Below are 13,476 nucleotides of genomic sequence, written 5' to 3' on the forward strand. Positions count from 1 at the left end.
TCATTCAAGAAAAAAATACTTGCATAAATGTGTTCAACACAATGAGATGAGATTTCTTTTCATAGCTGCAAAATTACTATCACGAAATATTGAAAAACTAAAAGTTCTTCATCATTCCTCTCATTGTGTTGGACACATTTATCCATGTGCTTAAAATGAATAAAAAGTAATTTCAAAGAGGAGCTTGAAACATAAATTTGGGGCAGTGGATTTTAACTGCTTATTATACATAAGGAATGTTTCAGAGAAATATGCAGCCGGTGTCCAAATGGAATCAGAGACGTTGACTTGAACCAGTTTTATATAAAAAAATAAATTTACAATAAATAAGATAGGCAAAGAGGAGAAGGAACATCATCAGAGAAATCACAGAGAGCACACAGAGGAAAAAAGGCAGGAAACAAGGAAACTCCCCCTTTACTCTCACAGCAACCAATCACAGCTCATATTCCCTCATGCAGTGGCCACCTCTCTTCAGCCAATTAGCTCTAACTGTGTGTTCTTACTCATTGTTCAACCCTTTCCTGCTCCAGCTGCTAAATTCTAACAGAATGGTATTGTCTTGACAGAATCTAATGCGAATTAAAACTGAGTTTGCTGAACATTTGAATTCTTAATCATGGGTATCAAACTCACCGTGTCACTTTGTCGTCATGTGACGTTTTGTGACATTTTTCCCATTCGCAGAGTTGGGGTAGGCGTGGCCTGAGCGTGACGCACCCGCTCTGCAGGCCGCCAGCTTGACACCCCTGTTCTTATATGAATTGATTTAACTGAGTAATGACAATAATGTTTTAATTCGGTAGGGTTTTGTTTGTACAGGTAATCCTTCAGTTACAAATGTAATGGACCCTGCCAATTACATTTGTAACCCAAGGATTCATTGGAGCGAATCACATTAAATGAACATTATCACTCATTGGCTAATCAACTGCACAGGTTATTAAGTACACATGAAGTATCTCAGGATGGGGAAAACCATGGGAAGCCTAGTGATGGAACAGTCCACATGCTTCAGACCATCCAAGGCCTCCCACAACCCACTGAGATACTGCATGCTCTCTCCCTTGGGGGTCCCCAGAACTGCTCTCTCCCCACCATCCTGCTGAGCCGGGTCACTTACCTTGTGAAGATCTAGCAAGCTGTCTCCTCTCCAGCCTCTCTGCCATGGTTCCTTTGCTTGCTTGCAGTCTTGGCACAAAAAGGATTTGCAAACAGACGAGACTTTGGGACAGTGAAATCACATTGCTTCAAGCTTCCCATCGGCTTGCAAACACTTTTTGCACTGAGACTGGAAGCTCCCAGAAGCTTTCAGTTTTGGTGCAAAAAGTGTTTGCAAGATGATGAGACTTGAAGCAATGCGATTTTGCTGCCTCAAAGTCTCGTCGGTTTGCAAATGCTTTTCGGCTGCATCTGGTGGAGACCTCGGTTTGCCGCAAACAAAGGCAAGTTCTTGGCAAACAAAGGCCTGTGCCAGTGGCAAAACGTTTTGCAAATGGAGGGAAGGCCTCTCTGCAAAGCCTTTTGCCACAGATCTTGTGCAGGCCTCGGTTTGCCAAGAATAGAGGCCTAAAATACTGTAGTGTGAGATCAGTAGAGTGAGATCTCATGCTACTGATCTCACATGATCTTGCAATACTTTAGGCCTCTATTCTCTGCAAATGCACTGAATCAGGCAAAGGAATCGACGGCTCGCTAGATCATAGCAAGGTAAGTGAGTCTCCATAGGCCCACTTCCTGTGGAGTTCCTGTGAAGACCTAGAGTGGGGGGAATAGCCAGGGCAAATGTTGAAATGCCTCTGCAGTCGTTCGTAAGTGTGAACGACTGCAGTGTGAACAACTGCCGTGGTGCTGCAACATTTCAGGACTGTCGTAAATATTTGAGGGGGGGGGTACTTACTTGGGGGGGGCGTATTTTGTAACTTTGAATGGTTGCTAACTGATTACCTGTATTATATCACTAAGCTTTCTACAGTGAACTATTTATATTTTATTAGAACCAAGTAAAAAGAAATGGGACTTGGGAATGTTTGAAACAAAAATAGTTAATGTAAATTTAAGAAGAATACTATTGGCCCCAATTTGAGAAGAAGCAGCTATTATTTTGATCATTTTAGTAAAAGAATGATGGATTATCTGTTAACTGTCCTGGATGTTTTAATGGCTTCAAACTTTCTCTATTGCCTCTCTGGATTTGGAGAAGTATATGTCACAGTTCCTAGACTAGGTCAACTTAGTACTTTAAAATCTTTCTATACTGGCTAATATAGTAGTTCTTCAGAGTACAATATACCCTGTATACAACCTAGCTAGGATTTCATCTAGATAACGCAGAGACAATATGATAACCATAATTAAAAAAGCACAACAAAGGATGTTCTTCCTGCATCAACTCAGAAAGCTCAAACTGCCCAAGGATCTGCTGATAACACTTCTACAGAGGAATTATTGAGTCTGTCATTTGTACCTCAATAACTGTCTGGTTTGGCACAGCAACCAAACAAGACAGACACAGACTTCAACAGATAGTTGAAGGACTGCAGAAAAAACAATCACAACCAGTGAGCTTTCCATTGAGGATCTGTATACTGCACAAACCAGAAAGAGGGGTGAGAAAATATCTACAGAGCCTTCATATCCTGGATATAAACTATTTCAATTCTTCCCCTCAGGATGTTGCTGCAGAGCGTTGTATGCCAAAACAACTAGATATAAGGTTTCCCCCATGCCATCACTTTGCTGAACACTTAATTCCCACAGCACTTTCTTATTTTTCATCTTTTCTCTTCTTCTCATCTTTCCTATCTTCTCCTATTGGTTTCTTATGATTTATCAATTGTTTTTGTAACTTATGGTTAATGATTGTAACTATGATCTATTATCTATGATCTATTACTTGCTATTTATATATACACTGTGAGCTTATGCACCAGAGACAAATTCTTTGTATGTCAAGTCACACTTAGCCAATAAAGAATAGAATTCAAGTCAAGTCAAGTCTAGTCTAGTCTAGTCTAACCTAGCCTAGCGAAGAAAAAAGCTTCCTATGTGCTTCAATTCCGGCACTGATATATATTTGTGTGAACATCCTCTGTGTTGATAAGTTATTTATCACAGGGATCCCCAACCTTTCCAGCTTCGTGGCCGGCAGTGGCGAGGGGAGAGGGGATACTTGTGTGGCCTGGCCATGGCCTGGGGGTTAGGGACCCCTGATTTATTAGTTTTGTAGCCACAAATATTCCCATAATGATCAAATAGCATAAAATATGTAAAGCGTCTAGTGTGAGTAATGTCTTCTCTTTTCTTTTGAATCAAAACATGAGATCCCTCTGTAAACCTGAGGCACTGTAGTCTGGAATTCTAGGAGGGAGGGGCTGCTTACAAGAGAGCTAAGAAGCAGCACAGCTTTGATGTCTTGGAAGCAGGAAGAGGACAAAGACAATTCTTTCTTAGAAGTTTACAAATATACCTATAGTTATGTGGATAATATAGTTATATACCTATAGTTTTGCGGATTACTTTCATCTGTAAATATTCTGTCTGTTGGTGAACAACAATAAAGAAACTAATCAGAAGTAAATCCATGTGTCATTCTTGGTTCTTGGGCTTCACGCTACCTATATTTAAGGTTCTCTGTACTTTTTAATATTTAAGTAAGATTTCTTTCCCCCTGCTTTTTGGTCTTTTGATTGGCAGCCATATTCCACACATTCCATATGTCATCTTGGTAGATATACTGCACAAATATTTTGAATAGCACCTGTCATCCACTCCAGTTTCTTAAAGGAAGTTGCACTTACTGTCAGAAATCCGTGTCTCTCTTGCAGATTTTATGCAGTCTGGCAGTTCTTGACATTGGGCTTGACTTAGTGGTAGCACTTGCATGGTACCCGAGATCATTTCTTCTTTAATGTCCAAAAGAGTATTTTTTGTTTTATCTGCAGTCTAAGAACAAGAGGGACACACATACCCTGTTAGAAGGAATAACTAACATCATGTAGACCCTTCCACACCCTGTGGAAGGCTGGATTATAGGAATGGTGGGAGGTTGGATTATAGGAATTGTGAACATGCCTGGAATTTCATAACTATGTATCCTGATGGAGTGGTGTAAGATAAGAGCAAGGTAAAACAAAACCGAATTTATTTTGCCTCACTTGTTTCCTGGCCCTTCCTAGAAACTGATCTATGCTTTTATGCAATCCATTAATCATGAGGCAGCTAGAAATCAAAGTGATTGGATACAGGACCTGCAGGAGCAGATCTTGGGCAGTCTGCAGAGAACCTTTGTCAAGATACACCTTTGCTTGTCATAAATTTCTTTACATCTGAGTTCCTCTAAATTCAGGGGGGTTGCGTCAAAAAGAGTTTAAACACAAGTTTGTTGTATTTATTATTTTTGGCCTAAAAGGGAGGAGATAACTGAGTCTGAATCAGTCCTTCCTCCTGGGGAGCCAGTATGATGTCATGTTAAGATGTTAAATTACACCATGATTCAATACCACCCTCAACCCTGAAAGCACATTGGATGACTTTGGATCAGCCACTTTCTTTCACAGACCAATCTACCCCCTCCTCCCGTCACAGAAGGTTGTTGTAGGCAATTTAGAAAAGAGTGCTACATATATTCCCTGTTATTTATAAATAATGAAATGAAACACTACAATATACAAGATTGGTAACTGAATTCATAATTCATTGGCATTGCAATGAATGCTTCCACAGGAATATTATTGCACTAGCAGTATCAGAGCATATGTCATCTCACTACCAGTAAGAACTGTCAGATTTGATTAAATATTGTTCAAGCTTAGTAGTAATAATGGTTAATATCTTTATCTGATTTTTTTTACTAAATTCATTGTGATCTCTTCATTGAAGTCTTACCACTAATAGCCTAGTGTTTAAAACGGCTTATTGAATATTAAGAAAGTGATACTCATGCTGGTTGCGTTTTTTTTTATCCCACCCTTATTATTTTTATAAATAACTCAGAGCAGTGATCATACCTAATATGCCTTTCTCCTTTTATTTTCTCTGCAACAACAATCCTGTGATGTAGGTTGGGCTGAGAGAGAGTGACTGGTCCAATGTCACTGAGCCAGCTTTCTAGTCTGGGGTCTAAACCACTAGACCGAACGGGCAAATTTTATTTTATTTTATATCTATATCATTTAAGTTTAGTGATTGAAATAATGTCACTTAAATGCATTTTACATATATTCACTACTTTTAAGTTTTCTCTTTATCTCATTGTCCTCCATTGTAGGACACATCTCAAAAACCTCCACCTTAGCCTTCATGAATGCAGTCACAAATTAAGGGATAGGGAGCCGTGATTAGAATGCAGTATTGCAGGCTGACTTTGCTCACTGTCAGGAATTCGATCCTGACCAGCTCAAGATTGACTTAGCCTTCCATCCTTCCAAAGTTGGTAAAATGAGGACCCAGATTGTTGGGGGAAATATGCTGTAGACCACTTAGAAAGGGCTGTAAATCACTATGGAGTGGTATATAAATCTTAAGTACCATTGCAATCGCTAACACAAGTCTAGTGTAAGATTTTCCCCTTGAGTTGGAGTGTTGCAGGAATCTACAGCAACATGAATGGTTATTTTTTTCAACTTTACATCTAAATGTGATAACAAAATCATCCAGGAAATCTGGTACACTAATGAGATAGTGGTAGATGGTTTCAGATCAGATGTACTAGAAACTGAAACTCGGGAGGAAAGGGGAAGACTGAAAGGAGATCTTGTGATATTGGTTTCCAATATAAGAATATAAGTCCTGTTTGATAATTACATTTAAATAATACACACTGATAGTTGCTGTCTATTTCACTATATCTTTTTAGTGATTAGGATATTGCAGTAGATGGTTTTCATAACTTGGGAATCTGCAAAAGAAATTGGATCTTCTATCTGCTTTCCAGGATGCTTCATAGTGATAGCAACATTAATACTAAAATAAGATTTGATTATGACTTTCTGTATGCCAAATTTTGATGCTGTTCTGCTACATCTGAAATGGGTGTACTCCCTCTGGTAAAATGGTCAAAGGATATGAAATCAGTAACAGTGTTTCCCTCTGTCTCAGATGATCTAACTGCCTTGATAATAATTTCCATGGTACATGAAAGAAGGGATTAATGCTGAGGTGGTTGTGCTAGGGTTTTGTAATACTTGGTTAGGCTGTATCCTTTGGGATATAAAAAGGATTGTGCTGCAGAACCATATTCTGAACACTGAACAAGGTAGGTTGAGTATCTATTGTGCCCTGAGAAATGGAAGCATATAGTATCAACAGCAATGTACCTCTAGCATTCAGAAGATCCAAAATAGAGAAGGGTTTTATACTAATATGTTGGAATGCTTTCGTCATTGCCATTGAAGAGGAGAGCTTAAGAAAATGCCTCTATGAAACATCTCTATCACTGTAAAGCTAGGCAATGAGGATTGGTGAGCACATTTTGCTACAATGCCTGTTATGCAGAGCATGCATAATATTTTTATCTTGTTAATGCTCTACGACCATGAGAGCATGCTAATCAGGCACATTGGAAAATGCTTATAATCTCTCAATAACATGGAAAATGCCTCTGTTTTGTATTACAACTTATAAATCTTAGCTGGAATTATTTAAAAAGCAAAGTTTGTAATCTGTAAAATAATACCAGTATTACATAGTTCTTAATATTCCATATACTAGAGCTAAACTGATGCTACATTTCTGATTAGTTTTACAATGTAGCTTATTAATTTTAATTTTAGGTTGTATCTTGCAAACTGTATTTTAATGCTTACAGAGCTTAGTATTAATATTACAATTTTATTCACAGAACTTAAAAGTAGTGTTTTTCATTACAATTCATTATGAATTTAGTCATATTACATTTCATTTACACTGGAAACGTGCGATCCTTATACCTGTGTAGTTTTAAGTCAATGTATTATGGTCTGCATTTGAAATAAAGATGCTATGCTACATTGTATTACCTAATTCAGTGGCTGTTTTTAACACTGTTTTTGTCTATCATGAAGGAAGCTTAGAAGCTATCTTTTTTTTTTATTTTGTCATATCAGTATATATAGGCATTAACATGAAATGAAATAGCTATATAATATATAAGCATATATATGAGCATAAGTATGTAATAACTATATTAATTGGATATAATGAAAAGAAACAATAGGACAGGAATGGTAGGCACTTTTGTGCTCTTATGCACGCCCCTTACAGTCCTCTTAGGAATGGGGTGAGGTCAATAGTAGATAGTTTTTGGTTAAAGATTTTGGGATTTTGAGAAGAGACCACAGAGTCAGGTAGTGTGTTCCAAGTGTTAATGACTCTGTTACAGAAATCATTTTCTGCAATCAAGTTTGAAGCGGTTAACATTAAGTTTAAATCTACTGTTTGCTTGTATTGTTGCGATTGAAGCTGAAGTAGTTTTCAACAGGAAGGACATATCTCTTCTTGTTTCTCCCTCAATCCTCTCTCTCTTTTCTCACTTTGGAATGCTTCAATATATAAATCATTTGGGGGGGGAGAAGGATAGCATATTTATAGATAAGTATTGTTTGAACCAATGGTAGCATTAAAGAAGAATACATACTGTAGGATATGAATTTTCATTAAAAATGAATCACTGGTAGGAAAAAAGGATTGATGGCTAGTGATTTAAGAAACTGAAACCTAGAATCTATTCATAAATTTATCAGGATCTAAGGACTCCTAATCTACCTTATTTTGCAACAATGGCAATAGGAATATTAAGTTAATCCTGATCTGTGTGGAGACATACCTGTGGGGAATGTTAGACTTACCTTGGATGCAAGTTGCTTTTTTGACTGTTGACCCGAAGCTGAAAAAATAAAACCAAAGACACAATAAATGTACATTACTTCCAACAAACTGATTATTATTTTCCCAGGTTGATGCTGAACAAATAGATAAACAGCTGAAATTATACTAAAAGAAAACATTTCTCAATGTATTCAGATGAATGGATGTTAGTAGCCACTTATAAATATAGTATACCTAACAGACAAGTTCTTAGATTAGATAACTAAGTTGCAACAGTATGGCTAGAACATAGCAAATCAGACTGGCTGAGTTGTAACATGTTAGTCTGGGACTATGTTATGCAAATCCAGGTTAAGGCATGGTGAATGCTGAATCTGAAGCACCTTTCCAGTTTCAGCTGTAAAGGCTCGTCCCTACTTTCAACAAATAGGTGTTTTAATATTAAAATTATTTAATATATAAGATATGGATTTTAATAGAGATAAAATACAGTATTATGTTTATTTTACTGGTGGAACTGGTGGAATTCAGCCTTTCATCAAAGGCTGAATTTACAAAACATCCTACGCAGGGGTGAAATGCTCCCGGATCGGACAGGCTCGCGCGATTCGGTAGTGATGGCAGCTGCTGGTTCGGAGGACCGGTAGCAAAAATCCCTGGCCCCGCCCCCCTGCCTCTGCTGAGCTGCACTATCAGCAGAGGGTTTTTTTTTACTTTTAAAAGAAGGTTTTGCTTCAGCCGCCTTTAAAAGTAAAAAAAAGCCTTTGAGGATCCCACCCCTCAGCTGAGATCGGCAACCTTTAAACTTAAAATAAAAAATAAAAAATTAAAGGCTACTCTGGGGATCTCACCTGAGTTCCTCATCAGCAGAACCTTAAAAAACATGTTTTCTGTAGAAAACATGTAGAAAAACTACTTTTAAAAGAGTCTAAGACACTTACCTGATTACTGATCGACCTCATGGCTTTTCTCACAGCCGGAAAGCCCCAGTTTCGCTTTTAGTACCAGACTGAACTAATCTAAATTTAGCTAATCTATTTCACCACTGAGTGATTAATGCTGTCTGGCTGAGGAACTCTGGGAATTGAAGTCCACAATAAAATAAAATAAAATAAAATAAAATAATAAAATAAAATATTTGTGCAGCTTTCTGAGATTTGGTGTGTTTCTGTAGTGTTTCACTCTAATTACACAAACACACAAAATCTCAGAAAGCTGTATTTGGTATTTTGTGTGTGTGTGTCAGTTGTGTGTGTGTAAAGTGTGAAAGTTGATTTTTGAGCTTTTTGTGGCTGTGTGAAGTGTGAAGTGCAGCTACTTTTACATTGCATGTGAGTCAGTTGTGTTGTGTTGTGTTGTGTGTGTGTAAAGTGTAAAAGTTGGTTTTTGGTACCTCTTATTGTTTTTTTATACTTTGTTTACTATTTTTATTATTTATTGTTATTGGCCACGCTCACCCAGTCATCTGAGCACCAAGCCACGCCCACCAATTAAGCTACGCTCACAGAACCGGTAGGGAAAATTTTTAGATTTCACCCCTGATCCTACGTCAAAACCATGGCTTATGGTCCATAAATTCAAAGAAGATGCTAAGTCATAGACCAAGCACAAGATGGGTTAGCATACTGGTACAAATTCCTCCCAGGGCCATATGTAATGTCACTTTCATCTTTGCAGTCTGGACTTGAAACAGTTAATCCAAGGGATTTGGGTAATAATATTTATTAGTGCTGTACTTTCAAAGGCAAATCCTTCCATAAAAGTAATTTAGGGCAATATAGCTGTTGTCCATTTTGTCTCACATTTCCTTAATAGAGGGCTGGATGTGTCCTTCTTTATAAAAGATGGACAATCCTCATCTGCTGACTCTTTTGATAACTGTCACTCCTATCAACTCTCACAACAATGCATTTTATCCTTTCTCTAAATCAGATAACATATAAATTTTGAAATATTAATAACGTACTAAAAAGTAAAAAAAATGAATACTTGGTATCCAACTGTGAAGTGACAATCATAATTCTGCCAAACACCTCAAACATTTTAGCATAAACAGTAAATCTCATTGCAGTTTGCGTATGCTCTCTTGTTACTATTCCCAATTTCCATGATTATTTTTAACATATAAGCCACTTAGAATTCAGTGATTGAAGCAGCGTGAATCTTCAATACTTAAATACAGATTATTATTTTCATAAGCAATCGTAACAATCTATAAGATAAAAACCCATACTTTTTGACATAGCCATTTCATTCGTGATTAAACCTTCACTTTCTTGCATATATTCATCAATACTACAAGAAGTTGTGTTGATAGCCTTTCACTGTGTCCAATTATGATTCATTGCTTTAGATCTGTAATTAGTCAATGAAATCAGTCACTTTGCACCTAACAGCAAGTAATGATACTTACTACAGGAAGAGAAGTACTGTCTTTCTGGAAAATATTTCTTGATGGCTTTGAATGTTAATGCAACAAAACCAACTGCGAAGATGACAGTCAGGAAACTGAGGACAGATATGAGTTCTAAATGAAAAAAAAACCATGTTGGATGTTGTTGGACAAGATACAAAAATAAATGTTAATGAAAAAACAGAATATTAGAGCAAAGATGAAAATGTGATACAAAGTAAATGGTGGTAATCAAGTTAAAATATTAAATAATTTATTTCAAATCTCACCTGTGGAATTTGATGAATTTTTAATTACCATTTCTGTTTTACAGCGTTCCTTGCAATCTTCCTTATCGCAGCTAGAAGATGAAATCAGAAATTTCTGTACTTACTGATAACATTCAACAGCATTTCTTATTTTACTATCCTTTGAATCTATACCCAGAATAAGGAGAATTAAATTATTCAAAACATTCAACTGGCACTTAAAATGTCAAAATGTACATAATCTTGGCAAGTGCATGTTTCTGAAAGCAAGAGCAAAAGAGAATTAATCCTTCTCCAGTCCCGCTAGATTTGGGCTTGAGTCCCATTAAAGAAATGTCAGATGAAAAAAAAAGATTAAAATAAGAGTAAAGAGTCATTTGTGCATGAGAGCTAAGAAGTGCTAAGAATTCAAATCAAGACTGCAGGTCCCAATCAGCAACTATTGCTCTCTAGGTTTGCATTTAGAATTAGGAACCCATATTTTCTTCATTATATGTAGCTAGACCCAGAATAAAACCTACTAGTTGCAAGTGATTGTGCTACAGGAATGTAACCCCTCTTTTAACAGGAAAGATGGGCATGTGTATGGTAATTGGCAACAGTAGAGTCAAGGCTTCAGACTCCTCTGTGTCTGTCTCACATTTGTTTGCATGCAAAAAGATATACATGGCTTTTTTCTGTCACACTTTTGTCCCCTATCTTGAAGTTGGCAAGTTTAAATTACAGCTGACCTAGTAAACTGAAATAGTGTAAATAATGTAAATTGAAACAGCTGAGCTGTACAGAGGAGGGACATTCAAAACTGGAACTCGATAATTCCATAATGTACATTTTCACAATTTAACAACAGATTAAGATGAAAAACAGAGAAGCATGAAGCTCCCCAACTATTTTTAGCACCACTACTCTAGGACAACTGGAGATTTTTCAGAAGAGACTGGACGACCATTTCTCTGAAATGGTATAGGGCAGCATTCCTACGTTTCCTCCCTCATTGCGTCGGCAGATAACCGCCCGGCCGCCCTGTTTCGGGTGACCCGCTCGCTCCTTCAACAGGAGGGGCGGGAGGACCCCCTACAAGGGCGTGCTGAGGAGTTTAACGGTTATCTATACGACAAAATCGTTCAGCTTCGGGACGGATTGGATCAAAATTGGGTAGATCCAGGCGAGGGTTCCGAGACCCGTCTTGTTGAGGTGGTTTGGGATGACTTTGATCCTGTGACTCCCGAGGACATGGACAGGTTGCTGGGTAGGCTGAACGCCACCACATGTTTACTGGATCCGTGCCCCTCCTGGTTAGTACTGGCTACTCAGGAGGTGACACGAGGCTGGCTCCAGGGGATTACAAATGCTTCTTTGCGGGAGGGGGTCTTTCCTGCGGCCTTGAAAGAGGCGGTGGTGAGACCCCTCCTCAAGCCTTCCTGGACCCAGCTGTTTTAGGAACTACCGGCCAGTCTCAATCTTCGCTCCATGGCGAAGGTTGTAGAGAGTGTGGTGGCATGTCAGCTACCCCAGTACCTGGATGAAGCTGTCTATCTAGACCCGTTTCAGTCCGGCTTCCGGCCCGGATACAGTACGGAGACAGCTTTGGTCGCACTGGTGGATGATCTCTGGAGGGCCAGGGATAGGGGTTACTCCTCTGCCCTGGTCCTATTAGACCTCTCAGCGGCTTTTGATACCATCGACCATGGTATCCTGCTGCGCCGGCTGGAGGGGTTGGGAGTGAGAGGCACCGTTTATTGGTGGTTCTCCTCCTACCTCTGACCGGACGCAGACGGTGTTGACAGGGGGGCAGAGATCGACTCCAAGGTGCCTCATGTGTGGGGTGCCGCAGGGGTCGATTCTCTCACCCCTCCTGTTCAACATCTATATGAAGCCGCTGGGTGAGATCATCAGTGGCTTTGGGGTGAGATACCAACTGTACGCTGATGATACTCAGCTGTACTTTTCCACCCCGGGCCACCCCAGTGAAGCTGTTGAAGTGCTGTCCCGGTGTTTGGAAGCCGTACGGGTCTGGATGGGGAGGAACAGGCTCAAACTTAATCCCTCCAAGACGGAGTGGCTGTGGATGCCGGCACCTCGGTACAGTCAGCTGCAGATGCGGCTGTCTGTTGGGGGTGAGTCATTGGCCCCGATGGAGAAGGTATGCAACTTGGGCGTGCTCCTGGATGGTCGGTTGTCCTTTGAAGATCATTTGGCGACCGTCTCCAGGAGAGCTTTTTATCAGGTTCGCCTCATCTGCCAGTTGCGTCCCTTCCTGGACCGGGATGCCTTATGCACAGTCACTCATGCTCTCGTTACCTCTCGCCTGGACTACTGCAATGCTCTCTACATGGGGCTCCCCTTGAAGAGCACCCGGAGACTTCAGCTAGTTCAGAACGCGGCTGCGCAGGTTATTGAGGGAGCAGTTCGGAGCTCCCACATAACACCTATCCTGCGCAAACTGCACTGGCTACCTGTTGTTTTCCGGGTGCGCTTCAAGGTATTGGTTACCACCTTTAAAGCGCTCCATGGCTTAGGACCGGGCTATCTACGGGACCATCTACTGCCGGCCTCTATCTCCCATCGTCCGGTGCGCTCCCACAGAGAGGGACTCCTCAGGGTGCCGTCAGCCAAACAGTGTCGACTGGCGGCCCCCAGGGAGAGGGCCTTCTCTGTGAGGGCTCCGACCCTGTGGAACGAACTTCCCCTCGAACTTCGACAATTACCTGACCTTAGGACCTTTCGCCGCGAACTTAAAACCTATTTATTTCGTATGGCTGGACTAGCTTGATTTTTACCTTTGAATTTTAATTGAATTTGATGGGTTTTTAAAGTTTTGTAATTTTATGGGGGAGTGTGTTATTTTAACATTTGGGCAAATTTAAATTAGTTTTTTTAAGGGATGTTTTTAACTATTGTGTGTATCTGTATTTTATCTGCCTGTTCACCGCCCTGAGTCCTTCGGGAGAAGGGCGGTATACAAATTAAAATATTCATTCATTCATTCATTCATTCAAACTCAATCCC

The 13,476-nt window shown here is 39.6% G+C and overlaps 1 protein-coding gene across 2 annotated transcripts in view; it reads right to left on the reverse strand.

The window, feature by feature from the left end:
- LOC131193455 (tumor necrosis factor receptor superfamily member 1A-like) overlaps positions 1-13,476 on the reverse strand; it is a 49,978-nt gene that overhangs the window by 1,550 nt on the left and 34,952 nt on the right. For both annotated transcript variants that reach the window (XM_058173614.1, XM_058173613.1), the window contains 4 exons: positions 10,489-10,559; positions 10,220-10,333; positions 7,827-7,864; positions 3,801-3,945 (listed from right to left, as the gene is read on the reverse strand). In XM_058173614.1, coding sequence (XP_058029597.1) covers positions 3,801-3,945; positions 7,827-7,864; positions 10,220-10,333; positions 10,489-10,559 — 368 coding nt within the window. The remainder of the gene's footprint in view (positions 1-3,800; positions 3,946-7,826; positions 7,865-10,219; positions 10,334-10,488; positions 10,560-13,476) is intronic.

Source organism: Ahaetulla prasina, chromosome 2 (assembly GCF_028640845.1).
Source record: "Ahaetulla prasina isolate Xishuangbanna chromosome 2, ASM2864084v1, whole genome shotgun sequence".
Lineage (NCBI taxonomy): Eukaryota > Metazoa > Chordata > Lepidosauria > Squamata > Colubridae > Ahaetulla > Ahaetulla prasina.